General features: G+C 45.9%; 1 protein-coding gene across 1 annotated transcript in view; it reads right to left on the reverse strand.

The window, feature by feature from the left end:
- The window catches only part of LOC310789758 (guanine nucleotide exchange factor VAV3-like), a gene marked incomplete at its 5' end in the record, with an annotated part of 210,799 nt that overhangs the window by 13,533 nt on the left and 174,235 nt on the right, over positions 1-23,031 (reverse strand). The window contains 6 exons of the mRNA XM_083651434.1: positions 246-326; positions 8,370-8,496; positions 9,220-9,307; positions 14,630-14,746; positions 16,755-16,789; positions 17,935-18,000. Of these exons, the coding sequence (XP_083507560.1) occupies positions 246-326; positions 8,370-8,496; positions 9,220-9,307; positions 14,630-14,746; positions 16,755-16,789; positions 17,935-18,000 (514 nt within the window). The remainder of the gene's footprint in view (positions 1-245; positions 327-8,369; positions 8,497-9,219; positions 9,308-14,629; positions 14,747-16,754; positions 16,790-17,934; positions 18,001-23,031) is intronic.

Raw genomic sequence — 23,031 nt, forward strand, 5'->3', positions numbered from 1 at the left:
CACAACATAACACAGGTCCACCACTATGGAAGAGGTGAGATGGGGCGATGGAGAGCTAGATGGCAGGCAGAGATGTGGACGGTGATGTGAACGCACTGAGCCACAGCCAGCATGCTAAGCAGCCTAAAACATGAGGAAGAACAAAAAGAGAGAGAGAGACACAGAGAGAGAGAGAGATAGAGAGAGATAGAGAGAGAGAGAGAGAGAGAGAGAGAGAGAGAGAGAGAGAGAAGCGATACCTGTACCTGACCAGAAGGGGGCAGAGGAGGGAGGTACAAAGCTGTAGCCGGCAGGAGTTACAAAAGAGAGGCCGCAGAGCAATGGGGCTATGGCAAAGGGGAAAGGGGGGCAAGGATGGGGGCGAAGGAAGGAGAGAGAAGCAAAGGAGAAAAACAAAAAAGGCATGTTTTTAAAAATCGCAACTTCACACAGTGCGTACGAAATAAACGAGGAGAATTACAGAGTTCTGCCGTTGGTAGGACGTTTTTACATCGATGCTCAATTGTTAATGAATTTGTCCGTCGTTGCATTGTGTCCTGGCATTTAAAATACTACACTGATTGGCCTAAAGGGGGCGCTTTCGTTAAAGGTCAAAACGTTTTACTCAAATTGGACCCTGTTGGTCCAATTCTGACGCACTCTGGCACTGTGGTCTGGCATTTACAAAATGCCACCGATTGGCCTGATGGGGGTGCTATAATTAAGGGTCAAAATCACTAACTTGGAAAACTCCTACACTGTAAGCGAGACATGAAACTTGCTACACAACTGCCATACTTGCATATTATAGTGAAGGGGGCACTATAATTAAAGCCCCTATACGAGGAACGTTTAACTGGTTATGAAACAGTCTCAATGTTATACTGATATTACCTACATCAACATCAGCGAGATGTTGATTGAGATTTGAGATTTCTATAAAGTTATTCTAAAAACCTCGGACAGCGGGAGAAGGATCAGTGTTCAGGCCGGGCTCGGCCAAGCAGCAGCAGGGGGTCCAGCGACGGAGCTTTCCGCTTCAACACCTGACTCTGGAGCCAATGTTGTGTTGCGGCTCCAAGTACTGAATTGAACCCCTAATCACTGGGCAGTGTTAGTACGGATGCTCTCCGGGGAATTGAACCCCTAACCCAATAGCAGTGTTAATGCCTTGCTCTAGGGAATGTAACCCCTAACCCTGGAAAGTGTTAGTGAGAATTGATCCCCTAACCTTGGCACCCCTAACCCTCGAAGTGTTAGCGAGAATTGAACCCCTAACCTTGGCAGTATAAGTGCCTTGCTCTAGGGCATGGCTGACCAATTTGGGGCCCGCGGGCCAAACTTGGCCCACGCTCAGTTTGTTTTGGCCCTCCATGATTTTGAAAGAAAAAAATTGTGGCCAATATTACTGTCTTTCAGAGGCTGTGGCGGGCTCATTTTTAAAGCTATAGCTTGATGATACCTTTATCATGTGAAATTAGAAGACCTATTTTAATTTTAGAATGTAAATTTTCTATAAAACAATATCATTTCATGTAATTTCACATGACGTCAAAATTTATTTTTGGCCCACAGCCATCCATCATTTTTGGCCCTTCATAGGAAATAATTTGGACACCTCTGCTCTAGGGAATGGAACCCCCTAACCCTGACAATACACCTTGCTTACATTTCTGTGACAGAAAATAACCAACCATCCATACCCCGCTAGCTAAAATGTCCCAATATTCTGAAAAAAGAGGGCGTTCCCCACACTACTGTTGGCAGAACAGGCCTGCTGTATTGATATGCTGTAAGGAGTGCTCCACTGCTCTTTAAAATGAATACTAATCAGTGCACCGAGAGGAAGCTCAGCAACCCATAATGTGCCTACACACACACACACACACACACACACACACACACACACACACAAGGTAGGAAGAGGGATAGCCCTCCACTTCAAACAGCTGCATAACACTGGCTGCATTTTACATGCCTCATTTTCCTCAAATCTGATTTGCACCACAATAGAATACAAAATGTGGGCTGGCTGAATAATAAAAGAGAGTAATACCTATACAGTGCACACGCATACGCACGCATGCACGCACGCACGCACGCGCACACACACACACACACACACACACACACACACACACACACCACACACACACACACACCACACTTTAGTCAAGGGAGGGAAGATGAGAGTTTAAATGCAATCATCACCCCAGAGTATTTTTCCGCTCTCTCACATTTCCCTGCCAGCTAAGAAGTTAGCCATCTTTCCATTCAGCAAACATGACTTTGTGCATATTAGTGGTCTTCGTCTAAGTTAAGAACTATCCGTCAAAACATAGGGTTTCTCTACACTACAGATACGCCTTTGGCAAAACTGTCCAAAAAAGAAACAACAACCAGAAAACATTAATTATCGATGTTCCAGCCGTGCAAAGCAAAGGAGTCATTTAAAAGTGAACGCGGGAGAGGACTTGTAGGTGCCAGGAGGATGCAGAGAGGAGATGGAGAGGACTTGTAGGTGCCAGGAGGATGCTGAGATGAGATGGAGAGGACTTGTAGGTGCCAGGAGGATGCTGAGAGGAGATGGCGAGGACTTGTAGGTGCCAGGAGGATGCAGAGAGGAGATGGAGAGGACTTGTAGGTGTCAGGAGGATGCTGAGAGGAGATGGAGAGGACTTGTAGGTGCCAGGAGGATGCTGAGAGGAGATGGAGAGGACTTGTAGGTGTCAGGAGGATGCTGAGAGGAGATGGAGAGGACTTGTAGGTGTCAGGAGGATGCTGAGAGGAGATGGAGAGGACTTGTAGGTGCCAGGAGGATGCTGAGATGAGATGGAGAGGACTTGTAGGTGTCAGGAGGATGCTGAGATGAGATGGAGGGGACTTGTAGGTGTCAGGAGGATGCTGAGATGAGATGGAGAGGACTTGTAGGTGTCAGGAGGATGCAGAGAGGAGATGGAGAGGACTTGTAGGTGCCAGGAGGATGCTGAGAGGAGATGGAGAGGACTTGTAGGTGTCAGGAGGATGCTGAGAGGAGATGGAGAGGACTTGTAGGTGCCAGGAGGATGCAGAGAGGAGATGGAGAGGACTTGTAGGTGCCAGGAAGATGCTGAGAGGAGATGGAGAGGACTTGTAGGTGTCAGGAGGATGCTGAGAGGAGATGGAGAGGACTTGTAGGTGCCAGGAGGATGCTGAGATGAGATGGAGAGGACTTGTAGGTGCCAGGAGGATGCAGAGAGGAGATGGAGAGGACTTGTAGGTGCCAGGAGGATGCAGAGAGGAGATGGAGAGGACTTGTAGGTGCCAGGAGGATGCTGAGACGAGATGGGAGCTGTCTCGGCTTGGTTTGGTCTCTCCATGTCTTTGAAGAGGAGCTGAACAACAGGCCTCCTCCAAAACAGCCAAACAGCTCTCTGCACGCTGTTCGCATTTCCCCCGCTTGGAACGTGATCTTCGGCAAACCGCAGGGCTGTTTCTTTTCTTTTCTCTCCTCTTTCCTGTGCACACATACAGTACTGTGCACACAGTGCACACCATGCACACAGTGCATACGGTGGCATATGGCGTGTGCCTCCCCCCCCGAACAGGCGCCCCAACCGACCAAAGGAGGCGCTAGTGTAGCGACCAGGACTCAGTCATACCCCACTGGCTTTCCACCCGCAGACACGGCCAATTGTGTCTGTAAGAACGTCTGACCAAGCCGGAAGCACTGCTGCCGGGAATTAAACCTGGGTCTCTGCTGTGGTGGGCGAGTGCTTTTACGCTCGCTGATCTGATTCTTTTAATCTAATGTACTTTGCTTGTTCTTTTACATGTATTTGATCTTTTGCACTTTGTAATCTTTTGATTTCTCTTTCTATGCTCTTTTCTTTGATCTACTGTATGTAAAGCAGTTTAAATTGCCTCTGTGTATGAAATGTGCTACTGACAAATACACTGGATTTGCCTTAAAAAGCCTGAATATTATGAAATAGTAGTGAAATTGTGTAGAGTTTTTGGCACAAGTCATGTCTATATTTGAGTTTTACGTTCTACTGTGATTTACCTGTTGCTTCACCTCAGCCTCACCGACAAAGTGACACAAAATCACAGCCATTCAATTCTCAGGTGTGCCTGAGAGAAATGCTCAGCATCTCACCGGACGTTTTGTTCTCTTTGAGCTGACGCAACACCTGAGCGATCGGAGGCACGGGGTTAGCCGCGGCTACGCGGGACAGAGTAGCAGTTTGCATGCATAAATAATTGCAGACCGTCATGCCCTACATTTTAGTTCAAGTCCGCTCCTCAGAAAGGCTGGATGCCGCGTGCAGACAGCAGCTGCTTTGTCTTCAGGTATAGTGCCAAGTTCCTTCACAGGAGAACAAACGCTTCGTTCCGACTCGGAGAGAAGAAGAAAAAAACTGTCACACAGCTCAAATTTTCAGCCGTCAGAAAGGTGCCAGATGACAAGCCGCAGCAACATCCGCAGCAACTAAGTTCTCCGCCAACTTCCACTGCGACATCCACAGCAACTATAAGTTCTCCACATCCACAGCAACTAAGTTCTCCACATCCACAGCAACTAAGTTCTCCACATCCACAGCAACATCCACAGCAACTAAGTTCTCCACATCCACAGCAACATCCACAGCAACTAAGTTCTCCACATCCACAGCAACATCCACAGCAACTAAGTTCTCTGCCAACTTCCACAGCAACTAAGTTCTCCACATCCACAGCAACTAAGTTCTCCACATCCACAGCAACATCCACAGCAACTAAGTTCTCTGCCAACTTCCACAGCAACTAAGTTCTCTGCCAACATCCACAGCAACTAAGTTCTCCACATCCACAGCAACTAAGTTCTCCACATCCACAGCAACTAAGTTCTCCACATCCACAGCAACATCCACAGCAACTAAGTTCTCCACATCCACCGCAACTAAGTTCTCCGCCAACTTCCACAGCAACATCCACAGCAACTAAGTTATCCACATCCACAGCAACATCCACAGCAACTAAGTTCTCCGCCAACTTCCACTGCAACATCCACAGCAACTAAGTTCTCCACATCCACAGCAACTGAGTTCTCCGCCAACTTCCACAGCAACTAAGTTCTCCGCCAACATCCACAGCAACTAAGTTCTCCACATCCACAGCAACATCCACAGCAACTAAGTTATCCGCCAACCTCCACTGCTGCTGCTGCTGACACATTAACATTCTGGAGTTGTTTTTGGCAAGGTGACCAGACAGTTGAAGTACTGTATGACTTCAAAGACATTCTGTTGGTGAGGCTGCATTTTTTCTTTTTTAATACAGTATATCACACATGTAACTCAAATCATTTCAATGCAAAAATCAGCAATGGGCATTAACATTTGTACTGCTCCTTATATTATGCTATATCTGTGGGCAGTTGATATGGTTGTTGAGCAATGCCAATGATTCACTTTTATTTTTGAAACTTTTTTCAAATCTGCGTTCAATCAAAAAAAGTAACGTTCACATTTTTTTAAAGTAACACAAGAAATTAAAGGAATTGAAACATAGAAAGTGTTCATTTCAGGATAATGTTTGTACGTTCAGATCAGCCTTATTTTACTGTTTTTGCTTGTTGTTTATAACTGGTCTGCTGAAAGAAGCACCAAATATCCCATGTTGTGTCGAGTTGTTTTATTGAAAATAGCGCCGCTAATCAATCTTGCTATCTCAGAGCAATAAACATATTTCACTTCCTATATGTTCTTCAGAATAAAATACCATTTTTGTTTGTCAGCGTAAAGTTTGTCAGCGGAAAGCTTTTAGTATGAAGGAGCAGCAGCAACACTGCAGGTAACTTCTATTTCTCCAGCACCAAAGTTGCATAGTGCAGGAAATGGTGTGCGGGCTGTGGAGTGGGAATGATACACCTAAGTCAGTATACCATCAAAGCGCGGTGAGTGTCAGTAGTGTGTGGTCATGTATCTGGGTAAAGAGCATGGTGAGTGTCAGTAGTGTGTGGTCATGTCTCTAGGTAAGAGCATGGTGAGTGTCAGTAGTGTGTGGTCATGTCTCTGGGTAAAGAGCATGGTGAGTGTCAGTAGTTTGTGGTCATGTCTCTGGGTAAAGAGCATGGTGAGTGTCAGTGGTTTGTGGTCATGTCTCTGGGTAAAGAGCATGGTGAGTGTCAGTAGTTTGTGGTCATGTCTCTGGGTAAAGAGCATGGTGAGTGTCAGTAGTTTGTGGTCATGTCTCTGGGTAAAGAGCATGGTGAGTGTCAGTGGTGTGTGGTCATGGCATGTCTCTAGGTAAGAGCATGGTGAGTGTCAGTGGTTTGTGGTCATGTCTCTGGGTAAAGAGCATGGTGAGTGTCAGTAGTTTGTGGTCATGTCTCTGGGTAAGAGCGTGGTGAGTGTCAGTGGTTTGTGGTCATGTCTCTCGGTAAGAGCATGGTGAGTGTCAGTAGTGTGTGGTCATGTCTCTGGGTAAGAGCATGGTGAGTGTCAGTAGTTTGTGGTCATGTCTCTGGGTAAGAGCATGGTGAGTGTCAGTGGTTTGTGGCCATGTATCTGGGTAAAGAGCATGGTGAGTGTCAGTAGTTTGTGGTCATGTCTCTGGGTAAGAGCGTGGTGAGTGTCAGTGGTGTGTCGTCATGTCTCTGGGTAAGAGCACCGTGAGTGTTAGTAGTTTGTGGTCATGTCTCTCGGTAAAGAGCGTGGTGAGTGTCAGTAGTTTGTGGTCATGTCTCTCGGTAAGAGCGTAGTGAGTGTCAGTAGTTTGTGGTCATGTCATATCTCTGGGTAAGAGCGTGGTGAGTGTCAGTGGTTTGTGGTCATGTCTCTGGGTAAGAGCATGGTGAGTGTCAGTAGTTTGTGGTCATGTCTCTGGGTAAAGAGCATGGTGAGTGTCAGTGGTGTGTGGTCATGGCATGTCTCTAGGTAAGAGCGTGGTGAGTGTCAGTAGTGTGTGGTCATGTCTCTGGGTAAGAGCATGGTGAGTGTCAGTAGTTTGTGGTCATGTCTCTGGGTAAAGAGCATAGTCAGTGTCAGTGGTGTGTGGTCATGTCATATCTCTGGGTAAGAGCATGGCGAGTGTCAGTGGTGTGTGGTCATGTCATATCTCTGGGTAAGAGCGTGGTGAGTGTCAGTAGTTTGTGGTCATGTCTCTGGGTAAAGAGCATGGTGAGTGTCAGTAGTGTGTGGTCATATCTCTGGGTAAGAGCATGGTGAGTGTCAGTGGTGTGGGGTCATGTCTCTGGGTAAGAGCGTGGTGAGTGTCAGTGGTGTGGGGTCATGTCTCTGGGTAAGAGCATGGTGAGTGTCAGTGGTGTGTGGTCATGTATCTGGGTAAGAGTATGGTGAGTGTCAGTGGTGTGGGGTCATGTCTCTGGGTAAAGAGCATGGTGAGTGTCAGTAGTTTGTGGTCATGTCTCTGGGTAAGACCATGGTGAGTGTCAGTAGTGTGTGGTCATGTCTCTGGGTAAATAGCATGGTGAGTGTCAGTAGTTTGTGGTCCTGTCTCTGGGTAAAGAGCATGGTGAGTGTCAGTGGTGTGGGGTCATGTCTCTGGGTAAAGAGCATGGTGAGTGTCAGTAGTGTGTGGTCATGTCTCTGGGTAAAGAGCATGGTGAGTGTCAGTAGTGTGTGGTCATGTCTCTGGGTAAAGAGCATGGTGAGTGTCAGTAGTGTGTGGTCATGTCTCTGGGTAAAGAGCATGGTGAGTGTCAGTAGTGTGTGGTCATGTCTCTGGGTAAAGAGCATGGTGAGTGTCAGTAGTGTGTGGTCATGTCTCTGGGTAAGACCATGGTGAGTGTCAGTAGTGTGTGGTCATGTATCTGGGTAAAGAGCATGGTGAGTGTCAGTAGTGTGTGGTCATGTCTCTGGGTAAAGAACATGGTGAGTGTCAGTAGTGTGTGGTCATGTCTCTGGGTAAAGAGCATGGTGAGTGTCAGTAGTGTGTGGTCATGTCTCTGGGTAAAGAGCATGGTGAGTGTCAGTAGTGTGTGGTCATGTCTCTGGGTAAAGAGCATGGTGAGTGTCAGTAGTGTGTGGTCATGTCTCTGGGTAAAGAGCATGGTGAGTGTCAGTAGTGTGTGGTCATGTCTCTGGGTAAAGAGCATGGTGAGTGTCAGTAGTGTGTGGTCATGTCTCTGGGTAAAGAGCATGGTGAGTGTCAGTAGTGTGTGGTCATGTGTCTGGGTAAGACCATGGTGAGTGTCAGTAGTGTGTGGTCATGTCTCTGGGTAAAGAGCATGGTGAGTGTCAGTAGTGTGTGGTCATGTCTCTGGGTAAAGAACATGGTGAGTGTCAGTAGTTTGTGGTCCTGTCTCTGGGTAAAGAGCATGGTGAGTGTCAGTGGTGTGGGGTCATGTCTCTGGGTAAGAGCATGGTGAGTGTCAGTGGTGTGGGGTCATGTCTCTGGCTACTCACTGCCTCCGGGCCGGTTGAGGCGGTGCATGGCCGCGTTCTCCTGCTCCCGGTAAGGAAACTGCAGCGTGGTGTCCAGACTCCTGAAGCCCTCTCTCAGGGAGTGGTGTTTATAGTACTCTATCAGCTCCTGCAAACACACCACATTTGGATTGACAGTAGGTCACATTTCTATTGAAAATTGGTTTGGAATATATTGAAAACTAGCTAAAAGACATACTCATAAAGGTGTATTGATCTCTGATCATAGTTCTGATCATGTATAACATTGATATAATCTATATCTATATAAGGTAGCTACTGCTTTCTATTTGCTATGAAATGGACAAAACAAATAGACCAATATCTACAGTATAGAAAATGGGGGGGGATCAGATTTTTTTTTTTACTTCATTATTTAAAAAGAATAAGTAGCTGGAACCAAGCCATCACATGTAGTTGTAAGATATGTTAGTGTGTTAATATATAAGGTATAGTGCCATGTCAAAAATGTGTGTTGCATGGATGTTATAAAAATGTAGTTAATATCTATGCATCTGATAGAAATTCTGCGCTCTGACTGATAGCACCTAATTTCAAATGAATTTCACACCAAAGTGACGTTGATCAAATTCAAGGTAATCTGAGCTCCTTTAAATAAACAAAGTGCCAGAGACGTTCCAACATGCGCTGGACTCATCTATAACGCTGATGCCCCGAGGCGAGTATCAACACATCTCAAATCATGGCTCTTTTTGCACGCACGTCTCAAATAAAAAGCGGGTTCTGACACTTCATTAAGGGAACGCGCTGATTTATTGATGAATTGCAGTGGTGGAATCAAAGCGAACACAGGCAGACTGAACAGACTCACTAATATGCTCCTGAACTTCTTGTTCTCGGCGATGTGGAAGCAGCCGTCCTTGGTCAGGATCTTGATGTGCTTCACGTCGTTGTTGTACCTGTGGGCCATTGAATAAGTGATGAGTGTAATTTCCCCTTCTGATCACCGCCATCGATCGGCCCCCGGCCCCCAGGGAGCGCACGGCCGTCGCTGTAATGCATGGGGGCCCAGAGGTTTCTGACACGCCAATGATGGGCGGTCGAGAGAAAATGTGTGTGTGTGTGTGCGTGCGTGTGTGTGTGTGTGTGTGTGTGTGTGTGCGTGTGTGTGTGTGTGTGTGTGCGTGCGTGTGTGTGCGTGCGTGTGTGTGTGTGTGTGTGTGTGTGTGTGTGTGAATGTGTGGCCCCTCCCCTTGTGTTTGTATTAACAGGGTTAGCTAATGGGGGTTAAGAGTGAAGGCTGCATCTGTTTGGGAGAGCAGAAGTGTTTAGGAGGGCAAGATGTGCAGCATTTGATGGTGTGCAGAAACCACTGTTATAGACTGTTATTCACTTACGGGTAACAACAATGAAATGAAAAGGCAGAGAGGAAATAACATCAGCGATTCCTTGGGGCGTTTTCACACCTGCACTTTTAGTCCGGTTAAAATCGGACTCTGGTTCGTTTTCCCCATTGGTGCGATTGGTTTGTGCAGGTGTGAGACGGGTGCGAAACAACTGCACTGAGACCCTTTAGAGAGGGAGTGGTCTCACTCCGGTTACAAACAAACTCTGGGGCGGTTCGTTTTGCGGTGGGAACTTGATCGGACCTCGGTCCGACCAAGTGTACTCAATTCACTCTGCAAGTTTGAGCTAAACGGTTCCTGTAGCATAGCGATGTGCACTATAGTCCAGAACATGAACACACAGGACCTTCTTCCTGTATTTATGCATTTTGCATTTATGCATTTTGGTTCGCTTGGATTTGTCTCTGTGTGAAAAGAAAGTGATTGGGACCAGAGCAAACTAACTAGGTGTGAAAACGCCCAGATGTCCTGCCTGCTTTTGTTCTCCACATTCTATGTCAGGGAATCTTCTGTACGTTTCACAAGGTCAAATTCAAGACTCTTCCAATGCTCCCTGAAACCACATGTAGGGCTAACTTAAGCTATTTCTGTAAGGACTGTAGAAGAAACAGAACACCAGCTAATTCAATGGAGTGCTTAGTGAGGAATATGAGATGTTTAGTGTTTCCCAAACAGGGGTATGTGCACCCCTAGGGGTACTTGAGCAGCTTGCAGGGGGTACATGGAAAGATTGGGGATTATAATTATTTCCAAAATGATAAAAAACAAGGCCAGGTGGAAACCTGGCATAGGGCCGGTGCATGGTAGCCTATTGCCTATTACTTATCCTACTGCATAGGCTGAAGTACCCGCTAACGTTCACGTAGCATATTAATTCATTAATCGTTTGGGGAATAGCTTATTATACGCTGTAACGTTATGGACTGCTAACGTTCACGTAGCATATTAATTAATCGTTCGGGCAATTGGTTATTATACGCTGTAACGTTATGGCCCGCTAACGTTCACGTAGCATATTAATGAATCGTTCGGGCAATTGGTTATTATACGCTATTATAGGCTGTAACGTTATGGAGATTTCATTTAATGTTTTGCGTTCTACATTAATTAAATGAAGACATTACCGTTTGGCAGCTTGCTTTGTTTGTATGATAGATACGTATTGGCCAAGTATATAAACATTTAAGAGCGAAGACTTTCAGGAAGTGACACAGAGCTCTCTCTCTCTCTCTCTCTCTCTCTGTCAAAGGCCGGGCTCGCCCCCGCTCGTGCACGAGCCGAGGGAAATCTCCTCTTTCTCGCTGAGAAGAGCCTGGTGACGCGAGAAAAGTAGTGTGGAGCTGCAGCGTCCTCCGTGTCCGTGCAGTACTACACAAAAAAAAAGCTCAGCTGATGTAGATGCAGCCAATTGTGCTCTGGAACTTTTTGCCATTTTTCGCCATAAATGTTCGTAAAGTGGCACTTATTGAAACCTACTACCCTGCTTGTAGGCATCAAAAGTCATCAGAAATTAATTTAGTGATGAAATAAAACTTTAAATTGTAAAAAACTTTCCGGAGCTTATGGCGTCTTCTCTGCTGCGGTCTGCCTCTGCCTATGCCGAAATGCATGCTGGGAGTGACACTATGCCGAAATGCATGCTGGGAGTGACATTTAGAACCTGAATCCGTGCTCAAATCGGCGACAGAGTCGAATGTAGGGGCCCTGCTGTGCATGCTGCACACCGGCCCCAAAAATATATATATATATATATATTCCTAGTAATTTCATAAGCTCATTGCTAAAATGGTGCGTGCAACTAGTTCCTGCCTGGCAGGTGTCAGCTGTTAGGCTACTCACCATTCATGCACGTCAAAACTGTGTGCGAACCAACGAGCTAGCAAACATGATAATAGCTTCAATCGTAAACTGTCAGAATTGTTCATTCATTTAATAATCAGCTGTGTTAGATGTTAACAGTTTAATATTGGTTTATACAATAAGGAGTGAGGGGGTACTGTTGCCATGGCAACACAGCTCAAGGGGTACATAAGACAAAAAACGTGGGGAACCACTGGTTTAGACTCGATTGATTTTCTATCCTGCACACCACAGTCATTATCAATGAATATAAACAATCTGACATCAAATAAATAACAGCATTGATCAATTTTACTGACGAAATATATGGTAGAAAGAAAGACAAAAAGACCTCCGGTCACTGTATTTAAGACATTTTAAGACAGATTTAATATTTTCAAATGGGGATAGGACAATACATTGAAATTCAATATCGCAATACAAAAATGTGATGATATCGTGGGCCAGAAAAAATCATTGTGATATTATTCTGCTGTAGTAACCACAAATGAGACGGCTTGACAAGCTCTCCATCCAAACCACTGACTTTGTAACGACATTTTTACATTGTTGTTTACATTCTAGCAACTTAAAGCCCTCACTTTGTGGCTCAGGAGTAAATAATTCTGCACAGCCATACGTTGTTGTCACTGAACTTGTATTTCATTATTATTCGGTTACACTCCGCGGTGAAGAAAGGGGAGTGAAGACGAGGACATTTTCCATTTGTCTGTAATCTTTTTTGAACGTCTCTCCCACAGCTATGGCTTCTCTCTCTCTCTCTCTCTCTCTCCCCTGCTTGTCTCTCTTTCATGGCGGCGAGGTTTTAATAACCTTGAACAGCCTCACAGTCTGTCTCCGGTCTGTGCACCGGCACACAAGCAATTAAGACCTCAGCGCTGAAGCAACTTGAAGGCCTTGAAACAGGCCATTTTTTGCAGACAGGGAGGCCAAAAAAGAAAAAGAAAGTGAAATGAAGTTGAAAGAAATGTTTGGGCTGCTTGGAGAAGCCGTCTGTCTCCCTGCGGAGAGACGAGTGTTCCAGCCCACAAACCCGCCAATATCACCGCCTGCACTCACACTGTCATTTGTCTTCAGCACACAGGTTAGCTGCAGAGAGTGGCGGGGTCACAGGTATGACGACCGCAAGATACCCTACTACTTATTCGTGCATTCCTTTATAACTGGGGACTGGTAATCTTACGACTTCAAAGGACGTCATCAGAGCTGGTATTTCCCATTCCAAACTCGTAGGAGCCTCAGCAGCCAACCAACCTCAAAAATCCAAGATGGCTGCGCCGCGCAACAACAGTAGTTATAATCATAGTAATATTGTTTAGCACTTCTGTCTTGTTTGTGTCTCATTAAATCAGCTGTACACACAGCACTGCCTAACTTCTAGCTGTGTGGACATGAGGCTGCAGTGTTTGTATGCGCAAAATGCCGCGAAAAAGCCATGTTGTCAATTGTTATTGCTAACAATGGCTAGCCTGGCTAGCGACTGGATAGGACCAATGAACAGTGAACTTCCCAGCTCAAGTTTTCTGCAAATGGAACGCTAACAAAACGGATGTGATGTCATTTAGCCTCCACATCCCAGTTATTTTGCGATAAAGGAACGCACGATAAGTTCCTAAATGTATTTTGAACAGCTTGACAAGCAAAGATACCAATTATGTGGTTAACAGAGTTTGTGAGACGGCAAACTTTGTGTTCAGCAAGAGCATCTTCACAAATGAGGACCACTTTTATGGTTTTCGAAGCGTTTTGTGAAAATCGCGATTTAAAAAAATCACATTTAAATGTCAAAAACCATCAAAGTGTCAGATCTTGTCAGTTGTCTCTTGAACTCCAGAGAGGACAGCGCGGAGAGTTTGTCGCAGCGTGACGATTAGCCACTGAGCTCAGCCTCAGCCCGCATCGTCCTTCACACTGAATATACATTGCTCCATCAAACAGGGCGGTGTAGCGGGGAGCTAAGTCTGTCAATATGTGCTGTGGCCGAGGCGTCTCATGAATCACACGATCACACGTAGCGCGCCGCAGAGGAGAGAGAACTCATCGAAAAGAAAAGAACAATGAAAAGAACCGATTGTCAATAGCTGAAACATTTCAATTAACTGCTCAAGTGTGACTGTTACTGGGCCTATCTAACCAGATAACATATCGTTCAATTATTTCAGTTGGAGGCAAATTTGTCATTTAGATGGGGGGGGAAAATGAACACATTCAAAAGGCAGTGGGATTATGGGCACAAGCTGCATACATTTCAATATGTTAATTTAATTTATTTTAGTTCTATTTGAGTCGGTGTCATTAATGATAACACTTGAATCACTGGAATCATTTCATCCAATTTGATGGAAATGTGTCATATTGGCAGAGTCAGGAGAAACTCTGGGATACGTTCAATTCATTAAGAAAAAAACTGAATGAATGAATGAGTGAATTAAATGAATGGATAAAACCCTCTGCTCTAACCCTACTTGAGAGCTGTGAGACCTTTAATTCAGTGGTTCTCAAACTTCTTTATTACATCAAGGACCCCTAAACTGACACAAATTACAACATGGACCCCCATTTGATAAGATTTTGTCCCAGGGTCCCCTAACCCTAACCCATCTGATCAGATTTTTGCTTTTAAGTAAAGTGTATGAAACCCATGAACAAAATAGTCCTATATACATTCTGTCATTGTGTTACTTATGGATGGAATTATAGTGAAAGAAAAATGAGTCCCCATTTTGTTGGGGACCCCCTGGAACCCCCTCAATGAGTGCTGGGAGTCCCAGGACTCCACTTTGAGAACCACTGCTTTAATTGACCATGTCAGGGTTTATCAGGGTATAGAAATGAACAATAGCAAAAATGTGTGACTAACTTGATGCTGATGGTGTACTCTATGTATTCTGTCTTACTTGATGCTGATGGTGTACTCTATGTATTCTGACTTACTTGATGCTGATGGTGTACTCTATGTATTCTGACTTACTTGATGCTGATGGCGTACTCGGTGTATTATAATGTGTGACTTACTTGATGCTGATGGCGTACTCGGTGTATTCTCGGCTGCGGTGGCGTACCAGGTAGGTGCTGTTGACCCTGTTGACGAGTTCGGCCTCCGCTTGCAGTCTCTCCATGGGCCCTGCAAACCTGCCCGGCAACACCACACACAAAACCACCAATGAGAGAGTTTCCTTCTAGAAAAAAAGATGCTCCATTTAAAAAGAATTAACCAGGGATGCAGGATGATATCGGCATGTCATCCGTATCGTATAAAGGCTTTAAAATGAAATATCGGCATCGCCCCAAACGAACATTTCTGCCGATAAGAACAGGCCAATAAAATGATGCTTTAATTATGCCCAAATGCTTGATGCTTGACTAAATGTTTAAAGAAATACTGAAAAAAAAAAAATTGAAAGAAAATGTTACAAAAATGAAAAAATATGTCATGTTTGACGTAACCTAAGTTGAAGTAGTTTTCTTATTTTGCCCTGTGAATGTGTACATTAAATTCCGGACTATAAGCCGCGGCTTTTTTCCCGTTTTTTGGCCTTTTTTGCCCCCTGCGGCTTATATAACGGTGCGTCTTATCTATGGATTTTTTCCAAAAAAAAAAAAATCTCTCTTTTTTAGCACTCTTTCTAACTATAAATCCACTTCTGTTTTAATTTCCTCTCTTGCCCTCTTTTAACAACATAACATAACATAACATAACACAACACAGGTAAGCAGAAAGAAAAAGACAAGCAATCACGCCATGAATGAGGAAATGACTCACCTGCTGGAGGCTGGAGATACACCGCTTGGGCTAAACTTTTACTCCGTGAAACACTATCGATTAAGTCCGACATCGCTCAGAGGTTTTGAGCAGCTTGAAAACAAGTTTGAAAACGTGCAGAAGTCCATCCACTCACTCACTAAAGAAAATAATGCAACCGTGAAGAGTTTCACTCGTGTCCAGCCATCTGGCCGAGTTAGAGCCGAAGTCCCGAACACAGTGAGAAAACCTCCCGAAGGTGCTGCTGCAGCGGGGTGCATATTGTCCGGCCAGCCGACCGAGAGGCATGCGAGCCGGGCACTATTAAACAGTTGGGGTGTGTGAGGTGGCTGGCTGTGGAGGTGGCGGTTTCTCCTCCTCCTCCTTTCTTCTTTCTTTCCGGCCTGCCACCGAGGGCCATCTTCATCTGCCTACTCCGCTGGCCCGACCGTCAACTCATCCTCCAGGCTGCGGGGAAGAAGCCCCTCACCTGGGAGGGTACGCGCTTTTTCGTCCCGGCAGGACCTCCGCGTTGGTGCAACAGAAACGCGCAACATACAACAGCAGCATCGAGTCAATGGATATCGCTTTGGCGTACTGTACCCAGCGAGACTCGTCATAACCATTGATGGACAGCGGCGGAACAAGAGCTCAAAGTGAAACTGCCGAATATCTTTTGAGTTGGACTGGTCAATAGTACTGTGGGTAACTAAAATAAAAAAATAAAAAACGGAATTCTCTCTTCTTTAGCACTCTTTCTAACTATAAATCCACTTCTGTTTTAATTTCCTCTCTTGCCCTCTTTTCACCACACCGCGGACACTGTGTGCACTGTAAAAAAAACAAAAAATACCACAATGTGTGATTTTGTCTGGGGATTAGTGACCTGACTTTTGTTTTGTTGAAATGTTAATAAATGGGAGCTTCCCCAAACAGCCATCCATTCCCGACAATCCCCTCTGTGCACGAAGCCTTACATATGGTAATTAAACATCAAAACACCCGCGGCTTATAGTCCGGTGCGGCTTATAGAAGAAAAAAATAGTCACCTTTGAAGGTGCGGCTTATAGACCGGTGCGTCTTATAGTCCGGAATTTACGGTATGTCTGCATCTGGCAGTGGACCATCACGATAAGAGTAGGCATAATAATGTGTAAATACACTACAGGAGAGACTTGCTGTTCTCTGAATTAGGTGTATATCGGTATTGGCTTTGGATTCTTTATACTTTGTTGTTAATGTGACTAAATGTGTCTCTGAGCACCTCCAGACCTGGTTTGGATGATTGGATCTTGAATGTGTCTTGGGTGCATGTACACCCGAATGTGATGTGTCCTTGCAGAGTTGTGTAAGTTAAAATGCATTCACGCTGAGGAGGCTCTGTTGCTGAGAACTTACCAGGGTTGTGAAGAGTAATCAACGGGCTTCGGGACCTGGGGGAAAAAAGAGAAGAGTGGGCATTTGTCTTGTTTGTTATGAAGCCATCACTCATCCTACCTCAATTTGACTTTGAGAAACATTTCTTCTCCCACGGCGGCAAACTGTTGTGCTTGGCATCGATCCCACACATTGTTTTTCTCGCCAATGTTTTGGTGTTCATCTAGAACATGTGCTTTTCTAATAACCCCAATAAAGCAACCTCATGTACTTCTTATCTTTCCAACAGTGTGGAGTTATCTACTGGAGGACTCATAATATACTTGGAGCAGCTGGATAGAGTTGGAATTTTGCCAAATCCAGAGCAACAGTCCAGTGGGCGGGGCCAGGGACAGGGAGGAGGACATTGATAAGAAGAGGCTATCGATTCACATTTCAGCCAGTGAAGAAGATACAAACCAACTGTTTTCACTTCCAGCTTTCCATTTCAGTTTGCAACATTCTCAAAATGTTTCTTGTTCATTTGAAGATATGGCTTCTTTCTTTGCTTCGTATTGATAACGGGAATTACAGTAAACCTTTTTTTGTTATCTCTTATAGCAAGCCAAGTTCCTTGTGCCTGCACACACACACACGCACACATGCACACGCACACACACACACACACACACACACACACACACACACACACACACACACACACACACACACACACAAAACTTTGGCTGTTTCTCCCCAATTGTAGTTGGCCAGTTCCCCCTGCTCCAACCCCACTAGCACATGCTTCCTCTGATACATGTGCAGTCTCCAGCTGCTCCTTTTCACCTGACACCCAGGAGTTTCACCGGCATGACGCAGCGGGTGGGATGTCCCCCCCAACCCCCCCCCCCCCCCAAACAGGCCAGGCCCCCCTGACCGGCCAGAGGAGGCGGTAGTGCAGTGACCAGGACACGCACTATTAATCTGGTTTACCACGCGCGGCGCAGACACGGCCAATTTGTGCCTGTATGGATGCCGGAGGTAAAACGGGGGCTCGAACCTGCAACCCTGGCTGCTTGCGGCTTCCCCTCCCCTCTAACAAAATTCCCCAACCATCCTCGAGCCATCGCACCACCAGGAAGCAGATGTAGCGTAAGCGAGTGTGAGCAGCTACAACAGGCCTTGATGTGGAGAAGGCGGGGGAAGGAAAAAGGCTGCTTACACACGGGCACGGCTTCACAGCGTCACTTGGAAAGAAGCCAGCCTCTTTCGTCGACAGGATTCTGCCCTGAAACCACAGAGACATAATTGTGTTATGTACATCTGGCTGACTCCATCTCCATAATTCAGGAACAATTAGCTCGCAACACGGAACAGTGCAAATTTACAGCCCTCGTTAACTATTGTTGAAATAACGGCTGGTGGGTGGAGAGCGAGAGCGGCTGTGGGTCCTGATTCATCCCATGGCGATGAGTCTGAACGCTCCATGCCTTGATTTAGCAACCCTGCCTGGAGAGAGTCACACCAGACATGAAGTGTTTTCTCCAACCCTGCCTGGAGAGAGTCACACCAGACATGAAGTGTTTTCTCCAACCCTGCCTGGAGAGAGTCACACCAGACATGAAGTGTTTTCTCCAACCCTGCCTGGAGAGAGTCACACCAGACATGAAGTGTTTTCTCCAACCCTGCCTGGAGAGAGTCACACCAGACATGAAGTGTTTTCTCCAACCCTGCCTGGAGAGAGTCACACCAGACATGAAGTGTTTTCTCCAACTTCCTGTGTTGTGTTGTGTTGTGTTGTGTTGTGTGTGTTGTGTGTGTTGTGCTGTGTTGTGCTGTGTTGTGTCATTGAGCAATACTTCAGCACTCTCCGCTCGGCAACACGAAGGCAGCTGGCTGCCCGCGGCTCGCTGAGCTCCACTCAGCCACTAACCTCCCGTCAGCAGGCTCTTCCCGAGGAGAGCGCCACAACACGCTGAATCCCACTCGATTTGGAGGCGGAACACGCCAGGATTGGCCAAAGCCCAATCCAGTCCCCAGAATTGCCAAATAAAATCATCGCCTCTCAACCTGTGATCTCAGACAAGTTATGTTTTCAGTCTGAAACGGACGTGACGAACGGGTTCAGTTGGACTTTAACCTAATACCATTGGCCCAGTCCTTCTGGTAAAGCCCTGCTATTGGTTACATCCCTGATACGAGCGTGATCATGATTAAGCCGGCAACAATGACAGAGTCAACAGATGGCTGCCAACGGCTGAAATGAAATTACACTGATCGATTCTATTTGGTCTGGCACGCCCAGCATAGGAATGATGGTCTGCTGCCGACCAACATGATGGATATCCAGTGTTTGCTAACTCCCTCCACTGTTGCTGAGTGGGACTGCGGGGGTGCAGCTGTCTCGGGGAAAGTGGAATTTTGCACGGGGTGAAGCAACATAAATACAGCCATTCTTTATATTATCTATTTTGCCTTTAAGTATAGATTTTTTTTCTCTCTTCATAGAACTTGTAACTTAGATAACATGTAACATGTAACTTATTATAAGGCCTCACAAGCATACTACTATGCACTCTAATCATTATAATCAGCATACAATTTCGATCACTGTGGGGCGGAAAAACCTTGTATCTAAAAAAAAAAGAAGCTATTTGTCACAGGTTACTTTTTGGGCAGCAAATGTATTTATTGGGGCGGTTGGGGGGGCTAGGATGACCGAATGTGGAGATACAAGCGGTTTCTGCCCGACAGTGACAAGGTATAACACACAACCGTGTTTAGGTAAATGCCTGATTATGGTTGTGCATAAATCATTTACGGCGATAATGTTCCTATGATAATGATTCAAGTGTTGCATTATTATTATTATTATTATTATCATCATTATCATCATCATCATCATTATTGTTGTTGTTGTTGTTTCTATTGTTATTATTATTGTTGTTAATAATTGATTGGATTGATATAGCACCTTTCTAGATACTCAAAGCGCTTCACATATCAAGGGAGGGAGGGGGAGGGAACTCAACCCATCACCACCGATGTGTAGCACCCACCTGGGTGATGCACGGCAGTCTGTTTGCGCCAGAACGCTCACCACACATCAACTATCACAGTGGAGAGTTGAGGACTGCATGTACCAATTAAGTAACGAGGGATGATTAGGTGGCCATGTTTGAAGGAAGGCCTGTGTGGGAATTTAGCCAGGGCACCGGGGTTACACCCCCCAGGGCACCGGGGTTACACCCCCCAGGGCACCGGGGTGACACCCCCCAGGGCACCGGGGTTACACCCCCCAGGGCACCGGGGTTACACCCCCCAGGGCACAGGGGTTACACCCCCCAGGGCACCGGGGTTACACCCCTCAGGGCACCGGGGTTACACCCCCCAGGGCACCGGGGTGACACCCCCCAGGGCACCGGGGTGACACCCCCCAGGGCACCGGGGTTACACCCCCCAGGGCACCGGGGTTACACCCCTCAGGGCACCGGGGTGACACCCCCCAGGGCACAGGGGTTACACCCCCCAGGACACCGGCGTTACACCCCCCAGGGCACCGGGGTTACACCCCTCAGGGCACCGGGGTTACACCCCCCAGGGCACCGGGGTTACACCCCCCAGGGCACAGGGGTTACACCCCTCAGGGCACCGGGGTTACACCCCCCAGGGCACTGGGGTGACACCCCTCAGGGCACCGGGGTGACACCCCCCAGGGCACCGGGGTTACACCCCTCAGGGCACCGGGGTTACACCCCTCAGGGCACCGGGGTTACACCCCCCAGGGCACCGGGGTTACACCCCTCAGGGCACCGGGGTTACACCCCTCAGGGCACCGGGGTTACACCCCTCAGGGCACCGGGGTTACACCCCTACTCTTGTGAAGAGTGCCGATGGGATCGTTAATGACCGCAGAGAGTCAGGACCTCGGTTTAATGTCTCATCCGAAGGACGGTGCTCACTCACACTCGTTATGACTTTTATTCAGCCTCTCTCACATAGTCAAACTACACACACACACACACACACACACACACACACACACACACACACACACACACACACACACACACACCCCGACAAATCTACCATACAACAATGTAGTCCAATTTGGGGTAGTTTAATCACTGAATTAACTCTAATTGCATGCTTGCAACAAACACAGCAACATTCCTGGTGTGTGGGAGTGATCTTGTGTTGTATATATCATCTTCCTGACTGTGTAGATGTTTGCTACATGTTACTAAGGCGATCTCTTTGGAGCGTGCTGCTGCTTGTTACCGGCACTTGTTCAAATGAAGCGAGCCGTGTGTCAGCCAGAGCTCTGTGCATGCTGATCTATGCGGGTTTGTGCGGAAAGGCACTGCTATTATATTTTCACACACACATTTGTCTGTATGCACACACATAAACGCACACACACATAAACACATGTATGTATGCACACACACACACACACACACACACATAAACACACGTCTGTATGCACACACATAAACATAAACACATGTCTGTATGCACACACATAAACGCACACACATAAACACATGTCTGTATGCACACACACACACACACACACACACACACACACACACACACACACACACACACACACACACACACACACATAAACACACGTCTGTATGCACACACATAAACATAAACACATGTCTGTATGCACACACATAAACACAAACACACAAACATAAACATATGTCTGTATGCACACACATAAACACACACACATAAACATAAACACATGTCTGTATGCACACACATAAACACACACACGTAAACATAAACACATGTCTGTATGCACACACATAAACACACACACATAAACACGTCTGTATGCACACACATAAACACACACACATAAACACATGTCTGTATGCACTAGGGGTGGGGGAAAAAATCGATTCACCTAAGTATCGCGATTTTTAATGTCACGATTTTTTGAATCGATCTTTTATTCCAGAATCGATAATCGAAAAAAAAAAAAAAAAAAAAAAAAAATTGGGTGCTTGCAGTCAGGCCACTCACTGAACAGCAGGCCAGACGCCGCCTACTGGTTTACTAGTGGTTTTATTACTTTATTAGTTAGTCTGAAGTAATAATTACACTTCAGGGTTAAAGTGGGTGCATCTCATTGTAAAATTGGACTTCAAACGGCCCAAATCTGGCTTCAAACGGCCCAAATTGGGCTTCAAACGGCCCAAATTTCACGCGCGTCGGCCCATATCGGCCTGGCCTGCTTGGTATCTAATGCCCGGCCTGAATTATGATCCCAGTCCACCCCTGTTTTTAACTATATCGCCCAGCCCTACTCATGATATAATACACAGTCTCTAGTGTATGATTCAACTTTTCCCATGTTCTAATCTAGTGTAAAAAAGCAAACAAACTGAAAAAAGAAAAGAAAAAAATAAACAAAAATCGCAATAAATCGTAATATCGAATCGCAATAATCGTAGAATCGCAATACTTAAGAATCGCAATATAAATCGAATCGGCACCCAAGAATCGTGATAGTATCGAATCGGGAGATAAGTGAATCGCCACAGCCCTAGTATGCACACACATAAACACACACACACATAAACACATGTCTGTATGCACACACATAAACACACACACATAAACATAAACACATGTCTCCACACACATAAACACACACACAAACATAAACACATGTCTGTATGGACACACATAAACACACACACATAAACATTAACACATGTCTGTATGCACACACATAAACACACACACATAAACATAAACACATGTCTGTATGCACACACATAAACACACACACATAAACACATGTCTGTATGCACACACATAAACACACACACATAAACATAAACACATGTCTCCCCACACACACACACACACACACACACACACACACACACACACACACACACACACACACACACACACACACGAGACTCCTTAACATGCACAAATAGCGTAGTAGCCGTGCCGTACCGCACTGCAGCTGCTGCCATTACGGATGTCTAATGTTTAATTGTATGTCTAATAAGGTGCATACTATTTGCACCTGTATGATAAGGTACATGCTATTTGCACCTGTGTGACAAATACGTCGAATTTGAAATGTTTGGGCGCGTCTAATGTATGCACATGACATGTACACCTAGGTGCAGTGAATAGGCCACTGTCTCGGACTTGTCTTATCACTATACTGCCCTATTGCTATTGTTACTTATTGCTATTGCTTATTGCCTATTGCCCTATTGCTTGTTGTTTTTGCACTCATATGCCTTGCTATATTTGTACTATGTCGTAAACGGAG

Source organism: Poromitra crassiceps (genome assembly GCF_964638095.1).
Source record: "Poromitra crassiceps genome assembly, chromosome: 2".
Taxonomy (NCBI): Eukaryota; Metazoa; Chordata; class Actinopteri; order Beryciformes; family Melamphaidae; genus Poromitra; species Poromitra crassiceps.